General features: G+C 42.0%; 1 protein-coding gene across 2 annotated transcripts in view; it reads left to right on the top strand.

The window, feature by feature from the left end:
* The window catches only part of sez6b (seizure related 6 homolog b), a 189,004-nt gene extending 172,555 nt beyond the window's left edge, over positions 1–16,449 (top strand). For both annotated transcript variants that reach the window (XM_086140932.1, XM_086140941.1), the window contains 7 exons: positions 5,149–5,343; positions 10,365–10,556; positions 12,257–12,451; positions 12,724–12,750; positions 13,537–13,645; positions 14,172–14,271; positions 15,979–16,449. In XM_086140932.1, coding sequence (XP_085997058.1) covers positions 5,149–5,343; positions 10,365–10,556; positions 12,257–12,451; positions 12,724–12,750; positions 13,537–13,645; positions 14,172–14,271; positions 15,979–16,008 — 848 coding nt within the window. In that variant the 3' untranslated portion in view covers positions 16,009–16,449. The remainder of the gene's footprint in view (positions 1–5,148; positions 5,344–10,364; positions 10,557–12,256; positions 12,452–12,723; positions 12,751–13,536; positions 13,646–14,171; positions 14,272–15,978) is intronic.
* Positions 16,450–21,238: the final 4,789 nt, after the last annotated feature.

Raw genomic sequence — 21,238 nt, 5'->3', positions numbered from 1 at the left:
AAGAGTGCTTTTCAACATGAAATGCTAGCAGAAAACCTTAGCCCAAAGATCAATAATCAACTTTATCGTCGTATCGTCAGATCTGTTGTCGTATGTCTTTGGTGAAAAAGGTGGCAGAGTCGTCTCCTGCTGGTTCAGGTGGCACAGATTATGTTTGCAGGTGAACCCTGTCAGCAAGATCTTCAGGAAGAACCTACATGAAGGGGTGATCCAGTGTGGGGGGACGCTGAGAGGGGACAGTTAAAGTTTTTTGTTTCTGATTCTAAGAGTGAAGGAGGAGGTCAGGGAGATGGAGGCCAGAAGTTTTCCAGAAGTGCTGAGAGGTTGGAGGGATCAGAGAGCTTCAGCTTCAATGGTCACCAAAGTAAAAAGAGGGGAGAACTTTGGAGAGGGATTTACTCTCTTGCATTCTAGAGGAGGTTAAGTGATAGATCATGTCCAAAGTAGCTTCATTTGCTTGTTGTGTTAGCGTCTTAAATAGATGGCAGATACCTGCAGAAATGGAGGCCATCAAGCAGAAGGTAGTCTCGGGGCTCCAGAAGTGTCTGTTGGAGCAACAGCTTTGAACCAGAAAGCACCGAGGCAGCAGAAGGAGAAGGACCTACTGTTCGCCTCGGAGAAGTTCTGGCCAACTGTCAGGAAAAGTAAACAACACTTGGCTCCGGCTCTCGACCGCAGGGGCAGGAACCTGTTTATCTCAAGATTCAAAGTATTTATTAACGTCTGGAAATGTGTTTCCCTGGACAGGGAAATTCTTATTTTGGTATCCACAGTGAAGCGAGATAGGACGCATTATGATAATGAGCATATTATTGCTAAAAGGAGTATTAACTGGATGTGCAAGGTGAAAGAAAGGGTGCAAATTGAGATGTTGACAGTTGTGTTCACAGGATGTGCAAGGTGAGAACGTGCGGATCGACATCTCAAAAGCCGAGTGAGCCCGGGTGTGAAAAATCAAGGTGCGGGTCGAACGCGGACAGTTGTATCGGCAGTGAAGTGAAATGAACATCTGAAAGCAGCGCTGGATGTGCTGAATCTAAAGTGCGGGGAGGTGAAAAGGTGCTTCTAATCGTCCTGAGGCGGAACATGATCATTGACATCGCCCGTTGTTCATGAGTCTAACGACAGTTTGGTAAAACGCGTCCTTCAGTCGTAACCTTCGACATTTAACACTCCCGTACCTCCGGCCAGAGGGGAGGAATGGGAAGGGATCATGTGGTGTCTGGTTGCAGATGCTCTACAGAGAAGACAGCGCAGACCTCGGGATCTTCTCCCATACTGATACTCCGACACTCGGATGATACCGGTCAAGATGCTGTGAACGACACGGCTGCTCAAGTTGCTGAGGATCTTAAGGGAACTTCCTCTGCCGCTGTTGAGGCTTCGTAACGGTCAGCGCGGCGTCGCGTGACCGCAGGAGGTCCTCACTGATGTGGACGCTCAGGTATCTAAAACTGAACAGGGGCTGAAGACGATTCCTCTCCTTCCTCACGTCCACTATCATCTCCTTTGTCTTGAGGTCTCTGGATAAACTCAGAGAATCTCTGGATCATTTCTCTGGTTTTGCAGGATTATGTGGTTCTTATGTTCTCATCAGCACAAGACCAACAGCGAGCCCAAGCTGGAAGTGATTCAATGTGTCAAGTGAAAGAAATAATGGATTATCAGAATAAGAAAAACTGTATTTGTTCCCATGGGGGAGCATGTGATCATCAAGAATAAAATAAAAAATAAATTAATAAATGGCAAAAATAATAAAAAAGAATTCAATAACAATAATAATAACAATAATAATGCTAATAATAATAATATGTTATTAGTATTATTATCATTATTATTATTATTATTATTATTGTTATTATTGTTATTAACATGAATTATTCTTATAATAATAATAATAATAATAAGTATCATTATCATTGTTGTTATTATTATAATTATCATTATTATTATTATTGGTATTATTATTATTGTTATCATGAATTATTATCATGAATTATTATTATTATTATTATTGTTGTTGTTGTTGTTATTATTATTGGTATTATTATTATTATCATTATTATTATCATTGGTATTATTATTATTATTATTGATATTGGAAGGGTAAATTGGAGCTCAACTTACCTGGTTGGATCGGTGTTCCAAAGCTCTTGTCTCTTGCGTTAAGATAGTGAGGTAGAAACCAAAGCTCTCCTTTTCCGTGCGTTCATATTCTGTCCGGCAATCATAAGCAGCGTGTAAAATATTAGATCTCGGACAAAAGCCAGTGGAATGAGTTCCCGTCTCATGCAGGCCGTGTTCAGCCTTGACATCAGGTTGAGGGTACAAACGTCCCCAGGAAACCATCAAGTCTCCAGGAGAAGCTGAAGTATGCAGGTGAAGACCAGGATGGCCGGATGAAAGGTTCGGGGTTGAGCTGAGGTTCGTCCAAACAGTTTGTCAGCATAAATCATCGGAAGATGTACATTAATAATAAACCACATTCTACATTAGAGTGTGATTATTAAGAAAATATTCATTAAATTTGCACAGAGGAAACAGGCGACGGCCCACTCTCCCCCGGTGTGTGTGCACACACACTTTAGTTTAACATACAGTTCGTAGCCTTAAGGCCGTATATTTGTCGGCTACAACAGCTATTATGTTGTTTTCACTACCAGGTTCAGTTTTTATATTAACCACATCCTGACTATTTAATGCAAATAGAGTTGAGAATGAAGGAGGTGAAAGTTAAAAAAAGTAGTTAAAAAAAGACAGAAGACGGGAAAAATTGTGCAACGAAGGTGTGGAGCCTAAAGACGGGAACAATGAGAGGCTCTTTCTGGCGCTGGAAGGGCCTTTCTATCAGAGCAACACCGCGGCCGGCACACAATATCTGATAAGACCTGATGAATTCATGGGGAAGGAAAGGCTGGAATACAAATTATGAGCAGAGGGAAAGGGATTTTACTAAAGTCTCCCCAAGAATTGCATCGGTGAAATGTAAATACAAGACAGCAGGGCAGGCAGTTTGCTTGTCTCGTGCCCAAGTGCAATTACTTTGCACATTCCAAATTAGACTCATAAGCAGATGGTCTGAACCTGCTGCTGTGCACCTGTGTGGGCAACAACACACACACACACACACACACACACACATCCATTTTCTCATATCCATCACGGGGAAAATAAGGCTCCATTCAGGTGTAACTTGGATTCATGCAATTACTGTGATTGTATAAAAAAATTAAAAAAAGATTCATTTGCTTTTGATTGTTTTTCATTATCCTGGTCAGAAAATAACAACCTGCCAAAAAAATAGTGTCTCACTAACCTGAGACTTTAAACATTGTCTGACCACCAAGAAATACACTGTCCTTTAATTTCTTAAAACAGTGCTGTTTTAGCTTATTTGCAAACACATAATCAAGTTTGTGCTTTGGTTGTTGATTTGTCTGATTTTTTTTTTGTTGTTTTTTTCATCTGATTTCAGATGTTTTCTTGAACTCACCCTAAATTAGCAAGTATTTGACAGGAAAAAAACAAAAATATGAGTGTGTTATATTATGATGTTTTAATCTATACATATTAGCAGATATTTCAGAGAAACAGATTGTAGTTTTGTACAAACGCCCGATCGCTGCACCTGCGCGGATGGCCGGCAGCCAACAATCGATGCTAAAATGTAATGAAACCGGTGACGGTGTGTGAATAATGGAGTAAAGCCGCAACGACCCGCATCCAAAAACATACATTAATAGTCATTACGGTCACTTGAATTAGACTTTCTGTCGGATTCCCCAAATGTAACACCCTAAACAATGGTGCATACAAATCTTAATCCAATTTTATGTATTTCTTCATTTATATATTCGACCACCATCTTTTTCATAACTTTTTTATTGGGAAAACTGTGGAAAACTGTCCCTTATGTGGGATATTAAACATAAATTACTTTCATAGGGACGTCGTGCAGTAATTAGTGCTAGAACCTCATGGCTAGAAGATTCCTGGTCCAGTTCCAGAATACATCTGGGGACCTTCTGTGTGAAATTCAAATGTTTTCCCCCATGCCATGTATTCAAGAACACACAGAGATTCAAGTGTAAATGTAAACACTCGTCGATGAGAAGAGGCTGAAGGGTTTTTATGTCTGTACTGAAGAGCAGCAATGCCATCAACAACTGACTGGTCAAAAGTTCAGCCACCAATGAATGTTTTCACTGTTTTTTTCCCTTTGTTTGAACATTGTTTTGCTTAAAAACAAACATATTTGAACGATAATGTAATGTTATTTTGTGACATTGCAGGTATACCTCGCTAGTATTTATATCCGGAGTGTATAAGTTGGTAGGCGGGTGCAACCTCATTGTGCAGTGACAAATCTGGGGAAATATTTACAATGCATTGAGCAGAAGTAGAAAGTCATCACCTGGATGACTGACAACTTCCATGGACAGATAGATCATGAAAAATGAACACACTTCTATTAGGAGTTGATAGTTTTAAACAAGATGACACAAATGATTTGAAACGCGCCTCTTTCTTATGTTTGTTTGTTTAGAAGTTTATTAGGACAGTGTACAAATACATGAAGCACAGAGGCAGAGATGTTTGTACCAGATTGTAGCTCATAGCTAATTTCCATCTGTAGTCCTGGACAATACAAATATAAAACTGTATAAAATGACAATATATATAAAATATGCAGATAGGCAATAAAATAACTATACAATATATAAACAGGCAGTAAAATATGTATTTTGCAAGTTGCAAGTGCTATTGTTGTGATATTGTTGTGATATTGTTACTTTGGTCACCTGGGGGCCAAAATGCCGGTCTGCCATGTTAGTGTGAGCATGTTTGGTGCTTCAGAATCCAATTTTTAACTATTTTTATGAGATCGACAAGTGAACACGCAAATGTCTTTATCTCAGTCTTGTTTCTCAGGTGTAAAACCACAAAACCGGCATCAGCTACTGCTGCCTCCTTTGCATTAAGCCATCATTTGTTTTGGTAGAAGGATGTAAAATGCACAGACCACAGCTCTATCTTGGTTGTGGTTAAAAAAAAATCAATAATCTGGAGCTAAACTCATTCAGCTTATAACGTTCTCCCCCTGATAAGCTTTTCCTCCCCTTCCTGTCCGTGTCCGGCCTTCTGCAGAAGTGGCCCGGAACGACACTTGCCCGGAACTACCGGAGATCTCCAACGGCTGGAAGAGCACGTCTCACCCGGAGCTTGTTCAGGGAACCGTGGTGACGTACCAATGTTACCCCGGCTATCAGGTGGTCGGAGCCGAGATGCTCATGTGTCAGTGGGACCTCACCTGGAGCGGAGACCTCCCGAGCTGCGAGAGAGGTGGGTGGAAGCACAACAAACTCTATACTCGTGAAAGAATAGCCCGAATAAGGTCGTACAGCGGTAGGATGAGGAAAAATAACGGAGATGAAGGCGAGTTCAAACTTTATTCCCGAAGTTTCCCGCACCCGGGAACGTAAACCACGCTCCCGTACAACCATATCCGGCACAAAACCCTTAAGATCTCCAGGTGCAGCGATGGGCCGTCATGGGAAGGGTTGGACGAGTCGCATCCCAATCCAGTCAGAGGCTTCCAGTCAGATGGTCTCAGCAAGCTTGATCAAACTGCTATCAAGCAAAATTTCAAGGTTCGGTGTGAAGTTCAATGTTCACCCTCGTCTGACGTGGTTTCTGATACTGAGCAAAGGATATCAGAAACTAACAACAACTAGATTGGGAAATTTGCTGGGCATCCCCCATGGTCTTACTACTTTACTACTTTGGTGCTTCTTGGGGAAAACCTCTTGAAATTCCCTCTGAGGTGAGGTTTGTGTTGGAGTTGACAGACTCACCCAACTAGCCCACTGACAGATCGACCAAAAGTGGAAAATCAGTTGGTTACCACAGTCGAGAGGGACAGAACTTGAAGCTTCAGAGCTGCCGGCCGTGTCCTCACAAGCTGGGCGGAGGGTTCTCTACCCACTGGGAACCAGGGACAGGTTCTGTTGGGTAGACCTGCAGTCATCCGTAGATAGGCTGCAGCCTACGGGTGGCCTGGTTGAGGTGAAGAGGCCGTAGAAAAAGATGTTGTTTATCCAAACTCTCTGTGATCCGTTGGTGAGGAAGCAACCGACAGGTGAGTCGCTGGTCGGGGCGGAAACGAATGATCGGCCACCGAGCCGGTATGTGAAGCTGTTGAAAGTTGAAGAGACGTCTGCAAACAACCGGTGGTTCGGTTACTCTGGTTACAAGTCTCTCCGAGGTCTTCATTGCCAGAGAGGTGAGAACCACGGGTCCGAGGCAGCTCAGGACCTTTGTGGTTCCCCTCAAATACTCCTCCAAGCTGCTCAGCACAGTCCCGAGGTCCGCAGATGTTTTCCGGACCAGGCGCCATGTTGACCTTGGTTCAAGCCGTCCGAAGAAGAAGCTGAGGTCGAGGGGATGATGTCGAGTTGCTCCCTGAGATCTGAACGGGGAAACAATATTCACGATGCCGTGTTTTTGACTCCCCGCCAAGCTGAGCGCAGGTCCGCTCGCGCAAAGCTTTGCTCTACCTCGCTCTTGTATTCCAACTCTTTCATCGACCTCGTCCTTCACCGCCTCAAGATTCTCCTTCACTAATTAAGAATCGGCGCTTTCCTCACCCAAGTTCTGCTGCTCGCAAACACGGCGACTCCTTCAACAGGCCGAGAAGCAGATGCAGGAGACAATCTCCGCTGCTCAGCGATATTCTCGGACGAGGATACGAGGTGATCCGAGTGTGTGGGTTCAAAGCACCCGAAGCCTGACAACGCTTGATGGCCGCTTTTGTCACTCTATCTGCTCTTCTTACCGGTGAGTAGGCAGAAGCGAGCGGTGATCAGCAGAGCCAAGACGGGGGAGGAGGGACGGCTTTGTAGGCATCGGAGACGGATCCAGAACATCTGTCGAGTGTTTTCCCCAGACGGGGTTTTACGGTTGACATCCTGTTGGAATCCTTTCACAGTTTTGTCCGGTGATTGAAATCACCCGTAACGAACTCGGGGGCGTCCGGGGAGATCCGCTCAGGTTCGTCTTGTTCGGAGCCGACGCGTTCTGAGGTCCAGGATGTGTTTGTGGACCATCTGATGTAGACCAGAATAAGGAGGACTTGCGGGAATTCTGGAGACCGGCCGAGACCAGCCAGAAGATCAACGTCTGAGTCACATAACTGAGGATTTGCAAAGAAGCTCGACGATTCCCCGTCCCGTAAAACAGAACCGAAACCATCTATGTGAAGTTACATTATCGTCCTTTTTGCACGACCGTGTTTCTGTGAAGAAATGTTGAGGACGTCTTTGCGCGAATGTTACAATTCTGGCATCGATAAAGCACATCTCATCTCGCTATTGTATTTAGTAAGAGCATCACAACGCTGTTGTTTCGCCAAACCAAAAAAAAAACAAGGGCAACCCATGTCTTTCAAAGCACACGCCATCTTTTTGCTGATTTTTGGCACAAGGTTTGTTCACTCATGACAAAGTCCAGAGTTGTTTATATCATTTTCATCCACAGGAATGAGTGCTGAAGAGACGGTTGCATTGAGCAGCTTGAATGAGCTGCGTGGAGATGTTTGCATCATCGTTGGTATCGTGAGGCCAGAATCCATGGCTGTAATACGCAGAATAAATGCGACATAGAATTATGTTTTATATTTGAAGAACGGAAGGCTGAGGGTTTGAGTATCAAACAATTCTGATTGAAATCAGCTTCCTGCTGCCGCAGGTGAGCCTCATTTTAACACGGTAACATTTTCTTCACTCCTTTTCAAGAACCGACCCGAGACGGCGGTACTTTTTTTATATTTTTATGACAGATACACAAATATGGGGACTGAAACAACCTTTGATTGAAGGCCTTCAGCAGACAATAGAAAATATAAAAAAACACGGTCTGACGCTCATCTCTGGTTTTAATAGACATGTAGAAATCTTAGGAGTCAGTGCTTTTCATGATTTTTTTTAATTTTTTTTATGTAGTGCACCATCTTACCATCTATAAAGTAATTATTTCAGCGTTACATAAAGAGAATTAAATGTATCATTGGCCTCCGATCATTAGCGATGCACGGTTAACGCAGCAGGAACAGTTTCAGACTCCGTACGTCTCGTGATTTGCCTTTTCTTCATAATTGCTCCTTTTCAGGACCATGATTTCAGTCCACGTATCTAAGAGTACGTTTGAGGTCGGCACGATCTCCTTTTTTTTAGACTTATTTAAAAGTTACAACTGTAATCCAAATACTTCTTCTGTGACGGAGGACAGTGCATATTTGTTCCACGCAGTCTTTTCTCTTGCTGTTGTGAAACTGAGTCTGCGAACTTCTGAACCAGGATAACGCTTCATTTGGTGTCTGGATTTAACAACCGTGGATTTATGTGCACCGACCTCTCAACGCCTGATAAACTTACAATAAACCTGCAATTAAAAAAACAAAAATTACCTTTTCATGATATTCTAATATTTTGAGGTAGGATTTTTGAGTTTTCTTAAGATGTAAGCCGTAATCGGCAGTATTAAAATAATAAAAGGCTCGCAATATTTCAGTTGATTTTTAATGAACCCAGAATGTGTGACATTTTTGTTTTTGTACTTGCATTACAGAAGATAAAGAACTTTATCACAATATTCTAATTTTCTGAGACAGTCCTGTATACCTTAAGAAATCCCACCACGTGTGTGACATGGCTTTGTCAAATAATTTGCATTTAAAGTGTAATAAATACAGTGGATGTGCCATGTGGGATGGTTTCTATTGAGAGGCAATAAGACAGTATAAAGCTGCATCAGCGTCGTCGCATGGATTTATCATTAAACAACCTGCTGACAGGAAGGAAGCGCAACTGCTGACATTTGGGGATTTTTCAGAGACATGTTCAATGTCATAGATTTTACTGTTTATTTAATGGAGCCTACAAGAAGATAAGGGATAAAAGAAGCCACGAGGGAGGAAGCCGAGTAAAGACGGTGGCCGACGGGCGGCGAAACAAGGAGACGCAAAAATATAAAACCCATTAGGTGACATAATCAATTTACAAGTGTATACATATGTTATTCTTTGGTCTGACATTTAATCCAGCAGATGTGGTGAAAACCAAGAAGCAGGAGGTGAAAGTCCAGAAAGCCGGCTTTTATCACAACTAACTATCTAAATAGATGTTTTATTTATTTATCAAACGGACATGAAATCCAGTCAAGATGAAAAACAATGTCTCATATTGATATTTTTCATTGATCTTCATCATCATCACGATCAGCGTATTTATTTGTATGGAAATTTAGCGGTTTTGCTGTATCAGGTGTTTGTTTTTTTAGTCCATTTGGTAAATAAAGCAACGTAACTAGAGCTCGCGATGACGTGAAAACAATGTAAACAAGGCGAGGCTCGTACATTTACCCAACCTGAGAGTCGCATTAAATTCATAACTTCATCAACGCCGTCACAGGTGTGAAGAGCAGGGAGGGAGTCGTGCAGAAGCCAGCAGGTGTGTGTGCCATGCAAAAACTTACAACAAATGTTAAAGCCTTATTGGGTTTGCTCAATGTCAAAGAAATGTCAAAATGCAGAGTTTCACGGAAGGTATAAGTCCACCAAAAGCAAGATGATGACGGTGTCAAGCACATTATGCTTATTTGTTTTGTCATTCATATTGATCATAGGACTCTTTGGCTATTTACATGTTCAATGTCACTAACTTTTTACCTTTTTATGTGAAAAATTGTCTGTGTGTTTGGGTTCTGGAGGAAATGTTGATCGGCGTCTGCCTTGTTAGCATCACTGAAAAAAAATGGAAAAAACGGAAATGATCCAAACAAAAGAGTGGGATTTAAAGATAAAATCTAGAGATTGAAAAATCATGAGCCATGAGTGTGTTATTTGTGTTAAAATAAGAAAAGATACATTTTAGTTTTACTTTGTCGCAGCAACGTAACAGTTATAATGTCAGGAGAAAAAAAAAAATGTCATTGAATTTAAAAAAATAAATAAATAGAAATAAATGAACCTAAATATAAATAAAGAGACAGCGGGATAGACTTTGGGAGAGAGAGACATCAACCAGAGCGACGTCATCAGCGATAATGATGGCCAACATAAAGGAACAGTAAGGCTGAAAAATACGCAGCCAGAACTAAACGACAGCATAAATATAAGTGACAACAGCAGTGACAAGAATGAAAATAAACAAAAACAGGCAGGATAGCAGAGTCGGGACACGACCTGTGAATGTCGTCATGCAAAGATGCATTTCAAGAGGTGTAATATAATCGTCTCCGGCCGGCGCGAATAAATTCATCTTTCGTTCCCTGCAATAATGCAAACCCTGTGTCCTCCTGCGTCTCAGTGGTTTCGTGTCCTGATCCCGGCGTGGTGGAGCACAGCAGGCGGGTTCTGTCCGGGCCTCGCTTCACCGCCGGTTCCACCATCCAATACGTCTGTCACAAGGGCTTCGCTCTGTCCGGAAACAGCCTCCTCACCTGCTACAACCGAGGCTCCTCCGGACCCAGATGGAACCAGAAGCTGCCCAGATGCCTGCGTATGTAGCCCGGGGTCTGCGCTCGGCCTCGCCGCCGCCGTGCATGTTTCACGCCTGATTTAGGATCTCCGGCGTCGACAGCTCAAGGCCAGATAAGCTGCAAAATCAAACGCGTTTCAACCTTAACGGACACGGCGTACTCGAAAAAGCTCCGTCATATATCGACGTTAAGAGTGATTAGAAATGTCTTTATGATAAATGAAAACAACGGCTGCTGTGTGAGTGTGTGATTTCTGGACGGGCTTCACACTAAAAGTACTTCTCTACTCTCTTTACTCTTTTTCTTCTGCCAAGCGACCAGAGAGAAGGTTTGCTCCGTCACAGAGTAGAGCGACTTTATGACAGTGCACTTTAAAGAAAACACAAATTCGCTGTATCTAGATGAAATCCTGACGTGTTGGCCTGTGTAATGTTGTCATTCTCAATTCAAATATTCATAAAGTGGTCACACACACACTCAAACACGTCCCATAGAGTCCAAAAATGTTTTACTCATTCTAATATAAAAATCTATTCTTCTTTTTCGTATTGCTTTCTTCTAAATTTCACCTTGATTTCAGCACGTTCAACTTCTTCATCACAAAAAAAAAAAAAAAAGGAAAATTGAAAAACCAGTGGAGCCGTTTCAAAAAGATGAAATAAGTGTGTGAGTTGAAAATAAAAATAGAAATTGTCCAAAATGTGCACTGCTGTCTGAAATAATAGTAAAAGATGGGCAGCAGTCAGTATTTTCCTGATTTTAAAATACTTTGTGGGCACCAGCAGAGGGTGCTGCTCTCTGGGCTGCAGAAAAGCTGCAGGCGCATCGCTTTACTTTTGCATGTCAGGTTTGACCTGGTGTGCAGGAGAAGCTCCTCGTCGGCCTCAGACACACACACACACACTGTGACAGCGCAATAATCCATGAAATCAAAATCGTGGAAATGATTCGACAAAGATCATACACGCCGTCGTCACGTATGAGATGGAGACCACAAGTTGAGAAAAATGAAAGCGGCTCTGAAATTTTCGTCAGCGGAGAAACGGGCTGGATTTTATCGAGCCGACTTTTCACAAGCGTTCGGTGACGGATTCAAACCCGTGGTGTTTTTTTTGGAAACATCAATTGGCGTCGATCAAACTGTCATATTGATAGAATCTTACGGATGTGGGATGTTTTTGTCTTCCACTCAAAATGTGAAAAAAAATGAGTGTTGAGTGTGCGCGTACTTTTCAGCAACTTTGCTTGTTTTCATTATGTTTTTTGTTTGAAAGATGAATTTAAAGGAACAAATATTTTAAGACAAAAAGGTTATTTTCACTCTGAAGGATACAAAAACAGGAGGTTTATTTGCTTCTGTGTTGTTTATTATCTGAAATCAAGAGGAAAAACATATATAGATTTTGTGTGGGTTTTTTTTTCCATTAATGTTTCTGTATCATCTTTAATGCTCCTTTCAAATTAGTTATTTGACTCAAACAGTATCACACTGGTAGTGAGCATAATTCATAAACTGAATATCGACTGAACAAACAAAAGCTGGAGAAAAATAAGACTTTAAATGTGAAATCTAGAAAGATTGAGATTACGTGTCGAAATAGATCCAAACCGTTCCGGCTGCTTTCCTGACGGATTTCTGCCGCGACGTGAACGTCCGTCACCGACAGAACGTGAACAGTTTGAGCTGGATTATATTTTCCTCCTCCCGTGGCCTCCGCAGCCGAGACCTTTGACCCCTGCGGTCACCCCGGGACCCCCACCTTCGGCATCCCCAGCTCCAAGAAGCCTCGTTTCCAGGCCGGGGAGACGCTCCACTACTCCTGCCTGAGCGGCCACCAGCTGCTGGGGGAGCCCGTCCTGCACTGTGTCCCCGGACATCCATCGCAGTGGAGCGGGCTGCCACCTGTCTGCAAGGGTGAGGAGCCGCACACACACACACACACACACACACACACACACACACACACACACACACACATGCAGGCTGCAATGCAAAATGTGATGTGAGGAGTGTATCTACAAAGAAGGTGGCAGGAAGAGAAGGCGATGTTTATTTTCACTTTTAGTGTCACAATCTTTGTTTTTGGTCAGTGTTACCAGAGTCCTCGTTTTCCAAAACGATTTTCTTGATCATTTTCAGGTTAAAAATGTGATTATTTAGTTTGACGTTTGTCTCTCTTTTCCCAGGCAACACTGCGGAGAACAGACTGGATGGTGAGTTCATCAGATTACAAACATTGGAAAAATTGGAATTGAATTGTAGCGCAGGGCTTTTTGCAACCAGCCTTTTCTCTTTGCACGTGCAAAGTTCTCCCCGTGTCCGCCCTGGTTTCCACCCACGGGACAAAAATATGCAGAAGGTTAATTGGAAATGCAGGCGGTCAGAATAAACAATACAAAGTTATTTCCCTTCAGAAAAATCAAGTAGGTCTTTCCGCTGCTTATGTATTAAATAGCAGGTTTGGTCAGTAGTTGGATCTGATGGGTCAGAGAGGACTTCTACTTTTAATAATACATTTATTTTTCAATTCGCTGTGAGTTCAGAAGTTCTTCTGGTAGACAGAAACACATGAGATCAGATCTTTAAAGTTTAAAGATCGTTTTTCTGTTGCTAACCTCGTGCTCCTCCTCCACTGGTCTCAGTTACACCGTTCAGCCGTTCCTGATGTTTTAGAAATGTGCGGGCGGCAAAATGATGAGATAAACAACTAAAAAAACAACACCGTAATGAGTGGATACCTTTCAGATCAGATACCTGAAGCTTCGAGCAAAGACGGAGATATTTTTAGGTCCCTTTGTTGAAGGAAATCTCTTCAAACGTGGAACAAGTTGTGGACCAAAGGTTGCTCTTCATTTAACGTTTGCAACCATTTCTGTGGATGAATAGTGAGAATCAATGTTGTGCCCATTCTGTGTTTGGCCTTCCACGCCTACGGGATATTTTCTGCGTGAAGCAAATGGTCATCATCTAACATTTCTTCTCGTGGTTTCCAACAACAGTGTCTCCGGCCAAGCTAACGGTCGGGTGGCTGCAGGCGACCGTCGCCGTTTTCACCTCCGTAACCCTCGTCCTCGTCATGGTGACCGGGATCCACTACTACTGCTCAAAGTAAGCGTGAAGAGGGGAACGCTGTTTCTTTTGACGTGATACAAAAGCAGCAAAAACGCCCTCCTGAGCGGCCGCCTCACAACCCCGACGCCGAATATTCTGCATCCAACCGCCGAAAACGAAAAAATAAAATTAAAGATATGCTTCAGTTTGATAAGAGGTCAAATAATGTGGTTAAAAGTGGCCACCGGAAGAAGAAAGTGGCTACCAATAAAGGCACGCTATACAAGTTTGTCCCCAGCCTTTGCTTACACACACACACACACACACACACACACACACACACACATGCAAATTATTCATTGTGATTCATAGTTTGTCTGCGATCATTTAAAAAGGAGGTAATTCACTGAATGTGTTTCTAAAAAATGGGATGATATCTGGTTGACAGAACAGAGAACATGCGTGTTCATGACACAGGCATGTTCAAGACCACGTCTCCACCTGTTCATGACTTGTAATCGAGTACATGTGCATATTATTGGATTACATATTGTCAGTTTTACCCTCCTCTGCTCTCCAACAGGATTCATAGAAAGCCATCCGTGCTCATCTTGTCTTCAAATTTGCCTTACAAAAATATCAGCGGAGATTCCACCTTTGACAGCTCAACGTCTGAGACAAAGGTGAGCAGTGGTGTGTGTGTGTGTGTGTGTGTGTGTGTGTGTGTGTGTGTTCATTTCAAGCATGAAGATGTAGCCATTTTTCTATTTACACCATTGGCTCAGAAAAGCAGATGAAATAGAAACACTACCAGACTACATCAGCATATTTCACACAATTATCAGGAAACCTTGTTCAATTTAAATGATAAAATGAATATATATATTCTGCCATTGAGGTGACAATGTGTCACAATGTGAAAAAGAGGTTATATTTGTACTTCAACAATATACTACTTTTATCTGGATTTTTTTAATCTTGCCTTATATTGATTCCAACCCTGTGGGCGGCTCCTCAAATCCAGTATTGTTGCAAGTTCTTGTCCTGTTGCTTCAGGTTATGCTGTAAAGTTTTGTTGTTCACAAACCTAATGATTACCCTTAAGGAGACCTTAACCTTAATCCTCCATCACCCTTTTTGGAATCGCTGACATCTGGATGAAGATCAGCTCTGCTGATGAAGCCAAACAATGAAGCGTTCAGGCAAAAGTCTATTTCTTATCATCACTTCATTGGTTTTGGGGGAAAGAAGGTAAATCAGGCCAAACACAAGGACGCCGTCTGACTGGGTTTTTAGTGCAAGAGTTGATTTGCCCTGACATGACTTATAAACATGAAAAAATAAACATTTTATTTTAAATGATCTTTTTTTAAAATCAGCTGAAATCATGCCGCAACCTTTATCTTTTTATTTGGAGTCGGTAGTTTTGCGTATTTTCCCTGCACTTCATCTTTTAAGGACGGCAATGCAATACTTCAACCAGACGTTCCACTTTTCTTCTCAAAGGAGCTCCAGATTTACTTAATAAGACGTTTTAATTATTTCCAGTACATTCACACACAGTACATGTCTGACTCCAGGGAACAGGAGAGAAGAAATGCATGAACTTACCGGTCATTAATTTCTCAAAGAATATTAAAGTGGAAAGAATAAGACACGGGATGATCACATTTCCACGTTTACATCCAGTAAAGAAGTGAGTGAAGAACTTGCTTTTGCTAATTGGAATGCTGATAGTTTGCAGTGTTTAGTTTACCAAGCTTTTGGTGTGTGTGTGTGTGTGTGTGTGTGTGTGTGTGTGTGTGTGTGTGTTATTAGGTTACTGACCCACATAGCACAGTCCCAGGATCATTTGAGTATACTGTATGCCTTGATACAAAACATACCCTTAGCTAATAACTAAATGAAATAGCATCTAATCTGTGTTTCAGTCTGTGTTTAACCCTCACAGCGCCTTTTATATTTATTTCCACGCTCTCCAACAGTCCTTGTGAGTAATATTTGAAGCTGAAATGGTCTCAAACATGAACCCCCAAAAAGGCTTAGTCAGATTTGCACACACAGATACACTAAATCAGCAAACAGCAGCAGTGATTTCATTTGCTAAACCAACAGTGGCTTTCGACAATCTGGGAAGTCAAGATGTTGCGGAAAGTAAACAAAAAACTGCGCCGTATCGCGATATGAGCTTTTTGAAAAGCGTCATCATAATTTTGAGTTCGGCCTTTTATAAGCGACATGTTTTTGTGTTTTCATTTCTCAGTAGCTGCTCTGCTAGCGGGTTATATGGACCGATAAACTCATAAAAGCCGGGCATATGACAAACTTTGAAGCTTTGGCAAAGCTACCGTGAAGTCAAATCTCCCTCTCTGGCTTTTGCTCCTTCGCAGGAAACGAGAGAATACGAGGTTTCAATCTGAGGAAACTGGGATGTGTGTTTCAGTAAGGACCGATAACCTGTCCGCAGGCCTTTTCATCGTCCGCTTCACCCACACCTTCGGTCGCCTCCGGGTCCCTGACAGCTTCGCCGTCTCTCCGCCCAATCGGAGCCTCCCATTATTGAGCTGACGGAGGGCGCCACGACTCCCCTGAAAAGGCCGGGCCGCAGGATTATTTTTCTAGCACCTCAAAAGTAACAGCCCAGCAGCAGCAGTTTGTACAGTTTTTAATCCTGAGGACTTCCAGGACCCATTAACCAACCAGACGGCGGTGGTAACTCATGTGATACCGTTTAATGCCATTAAACTGCATAGAATCACTGTTATTATCTTGTGTTATGTACATTATATACACTATATGTCTTCTACCGCCTCTTACAGAAACATTATGTCACAGTATGCGTATGGAAAAAAAAGGAAAAATGGTATCGGTAGCAAGTAGCATCTTCACCCCAAAATTTGCATCCGTGTAATATTTAAAGCTATTAGAACGTGCCTTAAATAAAAGGCCCTTATAAATGAAGCATATTGAGGGGAACATGCTTATCCTTTCCGACCCGGACTCAAGAAGAAGGTCATCTTGCTTACGCGTGCTAATAATAACCCTCGGGATGACAGAAAGACTCGCCGAAACCGGTCAAAATGCAACCCGACGAAACCAATACACTCGGCGCAGAACCCGGCAAAGATTACTTGTGTTTAGGTCTAATTGGACCTCCGGCTGTTTTCTCCGTTTACCGTGTTTATGCGAAACCAGAGAATACGGAGCGCCGATTTCAATCCCTTCGGCCCCTCACTGTGTGGACGCTTATTTAGCCACGTCTTTCTTTTTTCAGCCTTTAACAGCATGGTAAACATGGTAAACACGTCCGCGGCTTGCATGCCACACAAACGGAGCGGTGACGTGGAGACGGACGAGTTCATCCGAGCCACGTCTTAACGTCCGACGGATTTTCACAAGGAGGCTTCGCCGTGTTTAAAATGCGCCATTACTTGGCTTCACTTTTCAAAACCGCGAGCCAAACGCCGTCCGAGTCTCCACGTGGACTGTCTTCTGTCTCCCGGCCACAAGATGGGCCCATTTTCACCTCGCCGTTTCAAATCATCCCCCGACCGCTTCAAATCTGCCGACCGTACCGAGTGGTCCGATCGGTTGCTTTAAAGAACACGACACCTCTGTGCTTAGCATGTTGAAAATGTTGTCCCCGCACTTGAATGGACACAAATTGGTGTTTTGTCCTATTTCACCCTTTCTACACGTCTCGCGTCGCGTTCAACATACCGATCGGCGTTGAATATTGACTCACGTCAAAATCATCGCTCTTTTTTTGAGTTCCTCAACTTTGGTGTCACTTTGAGATCCACCGGGTTTATCATTGAACGGTAAGATGTGGCAAATTTCAAAGAGAAGCTTTCTGCAAATAGATAAAAATAAAGAAAATCAATGACGATAAAATCCCCGCGAGCGGTTCGAAACCGAAGACAGTCAATGAAATACAATATGTTTCAAACACGGAGTTCGCATTTCCACGTAATCGACCAATATTATGACTTTGTATCATTTCTGGATATATAGTTTACTCGTCGTCAGTGTTAAAAATGACTTGCCGTGCCGTCGTCGCATTTTTCCATTCGGTGTCGCAAGCGTTCGAGTTTAAGTCGAGGTTGACAAGTTACCTTGAGCTGATTTCTCGCTGATTTTGGAGGGAATCCATCATCTTCAAATCAAACAAGTAAACACAATACAATTTAAAAGAAATGACACGAAAGGTACAGTACATGCATTTCTTTCCATGCATTTACACAATCTTTTGATGTTTACATTTCATTATTCTTTTCCCCACGTCGGGAATCCCTTGTTTAGGGCTTCGTTTGATTATAACATGAGCGCAGAGAGCGTCCGAGGAGACTATTGTGTTTCATCTTCCCTTTGCTTTAATTCCAAATCTGCAATAAAAGTGTAAATGGAAGTAGCTTGGTGTGTTTGATTTGTGCAAACGCACCGAGTCAGAATATAAATGGAACGCCGTCTATCTTTGCAGAGCTTTTTAAATGCATTTCATTGACACCTAAAGAATCGACTTGGCCTCCGAGCTCTTACGTCCACCTGTTTACCCTGCAGATGAAAGAAAATGATTCACATTCTCAATGTCAATTTTATTTCACAGAAAAACAAACTGGAAAACTTTTAAAAGCTTCTATGTGGTGGTTTGAACTACAATAGCGAGGAAAAACAAAAATGTCATTACCTTCCCCGACGGGGGAAGACAGCGTTTCTGCAAGTGACAGCGTTTTCAGCAGGACGTACGGCTTCTGATGGCGAGCGGCGGAAACGTTGTTTTGTTCGTAAACATGGAGCTTCTTCAAATACGGTTAAAGAAAATAAAGTCGGTCGCTTCGGATCAGCAGAGTTTCAGATCTACAGACCAAGAACTGCATTTCAAGGACCCTGTTTTTCTTTAATTATTCCGTCCTTTTGCAGTCCTGAGTTGTGCTACTTTGTCCAAAACCACCACTGCAAATACCTGCTAGTTTGTCCGAATAATGATGTTTTCTTAAAACGACGATGCTTGCTGTCTCAAAAAGAAGAAGTTTAGTTGTGATGAGTAACACCTTTACTGGCTTGTAATAAGATTGATTGTTCCCCCTTTGATACGACTTGTTTTTCAGTGTGTGACTCGCCGCTCTGTCTCTCACTCATCACAATCCAAAAACAGGTCAAATATTGTGTTGCCAGCGGGAAGCAAATTGCTGCGAATTTTTTTCAACGATAAAAGAATGAGAAATTAATTGTAATCTGAAAAAAAAAACCACTGGGTTTTAATAATATGATTCCTCGTGTCGAATACAATTGGCTTCATGATTGGCTTGATCTGTAAAGAGTAAACACACTAAACATCTTTTTCTGTCAGGGTTTGTATATTATTATATCTGCGCTGTAAATATGAATGTCATTAGTTTTTATAGTAAATGCAAATAATAACAATCATGAAATATAATAATAACAAATCAATCTGCAAAAGTCAGGAGGCAGTTCCTTAAGGTGACAACAAATGCTTTAATATCTGACTTAATAAGTGCATTGTTAATGGCATTATAGAATGATCACATAGTCGAATCTCTAGACTCTTCTTCCTTTTTCAACACAGAACTCGCCAATCTTTGCCAGATACAGATGAGGAAGATATTTTCCTATCTCAGTTACAAGCGCCCTCCATCGGTCCTCGATCGTGATCCGATCTGCCTCTCAGTTCTCGCGAAGCTTCTGCTGTTGATGCAAAACAAAATGCCGTCCTGGTTTTGCTCCATCTGACCGCCTCCAACACGCCGGTGTGTTTTCTGCAACCGAGGTCACGGCATTGAGTCAAGACACATCCGCTTCTTTGCTTTACTCTGATCAACTGAGAATCTTTTCTCAAGTTTTCTCTGTTTAGGTGATCCCGGACCAAAATGCTACCGCCAGAATGTTGCGGTCCTCGGACGTGCGACTCCGAGCTTCCGATCTGCCTCTCGTTCGTGATGCGATTAAGATGAAACTTTGATCGTCTTCCAAACGTTTCGTTCTCTAATACTCTCACTGACACTCAACAGACCTTATTCTTGGAGATGTTGCATAACTCAAAGAAAACTTTAATTCCAAGCCCATGTATTAGTCATTGTTGTTCAGTATATACTGTAACTTTGCTCATTTACTTCCATTATTTACTTTAGTTTCTCTCAGTTTTCACATTTATATTTCACTGCTATAATGATTATGTTCTATAACCTAGATTCCAAAAATGTGATATTCTGTAGAGCCTAAACAAAGTGTAAGTGTAATCATTTGCCACTTTGTGGTTTATGAGATGCAGATCGGCTGAATTTCGCTTTTTCATCTCAGCATGACTAGGTTTGTTGCTGTATGTTTATTCCGGCGACCTGTTTAGAAGAAGGTTGGGACGAGGCAACACGCGTGTGACGGTAGCGATGGTCGGTGCTGACAGGTGACGTGGTCATGGTTGGATAGAAAAGGCACTCCTGAAAGGCTGCAAGGCAACGACGGGAGGGTAACTTCGAAGAGAAAACCTGAAGGGGCGAATAATCAAACTGTTTCAAAACAATGACGGACGACGTGTCGTGATTAGAAATGTCAGGAAATCAATATCTGCAGTCCATCATATCATCAGAAGACTCAAAGAATGCAGAAAGATTTCTGTGCATCGTGATGAAAAAACAAAACATGTTCCTTCGACCGGTGGCCTCTCCAGTGGCGCTGCTTTCACTTACAACATGATTATATACAGAATATTACTTTGGAAAAGTGCTGTCAGTAAACTCATCTCACCACTTAATCTAAAATTACACGTTATTATGCTTTAACGAAAAGATCGGTTTGCGTAACGGTGACTTCCTCAAACGCAGTTTATTTCTCACGGCCCAAATCTCTTGGATGAACCAACAGTATGGACTAATGGACTTAAATTGGGAAAATCTATGCTCCTAAATGCATCTATTTTCAGGGACTTGCTCATTTATTCCAGCTACTTTCTGCCTGCAGCCAAGACTGCCTGAGAGCGTTGTAAAATCTGTGGCTTTTATGAAGTGCAAAATACACTAATAGAGGTCTTGAAGTGTTGAAAAACTAAATATTTATCAGGCAAGAGGGGAAGAAAAAATTCCAATTTCAAACCCTCAACAATTGGTGTCCTCTATTTCCAAACACTGAGAGGATGCGTTCACACAAAAACTATCAAGGGACATCAAATGTATGAACCCATGAGGTCTGGATTTGGAGTCACACTCTGAATTAAAGTGTAAAAACACATGTAATGTCCTTAAAACAAGTCCAGATGAATCAGTTTTGCTTCCTGAGTGGACGCTTTGGTTTCACACAAGTGTGACTGACTTGCAGTTACTTTTTGTTATTTAAATGTTCCCTTTATTTTTTTGGTGCAGTATAAATTGTAAACATTAAATATGGTGCCTTTTAGTTTCTGGATCGTTGAGAAAGATTTACAAATACTTTATCATTCTTCTTTGTTTTTGTCGTGTCTCAACTTGCATTTTGTCGTTGATCGTGTCTAATTTGCGGCTTTCTTTGTCATTCATGCCCAACCTTTGGCCCGACTTTTCACAGCACTTTATTCAGATAAAGCATTGTGTTTTAAAAGCAATTACATTTTCTCACTCACTTATTTATCCCTGTTTCAAAATAGGCTCTGGCCTGAATTTG

This window comes from Fistularia commersonii, chromosome 3 (genome assembly GCF_037954325.1).
Source record: "Fistularia commersonii isolate RoL2024-O1a breed Wild chromosome 3, RoL_Fcom_v1.0, whole genome shotgun sequence".
Taxonomy (NCBI): Eukaryota; Metazoa; Chordata; class Actinopteri; order Syngnathiformes; family Fistulariidae; genus Fistularia; species Fistularia commersonii.
The sequence above is the reverse complement of the archived record's forward strand: the minus strand, read 5'-3'. Positions and strand labels throughout refer to the sequence as shown.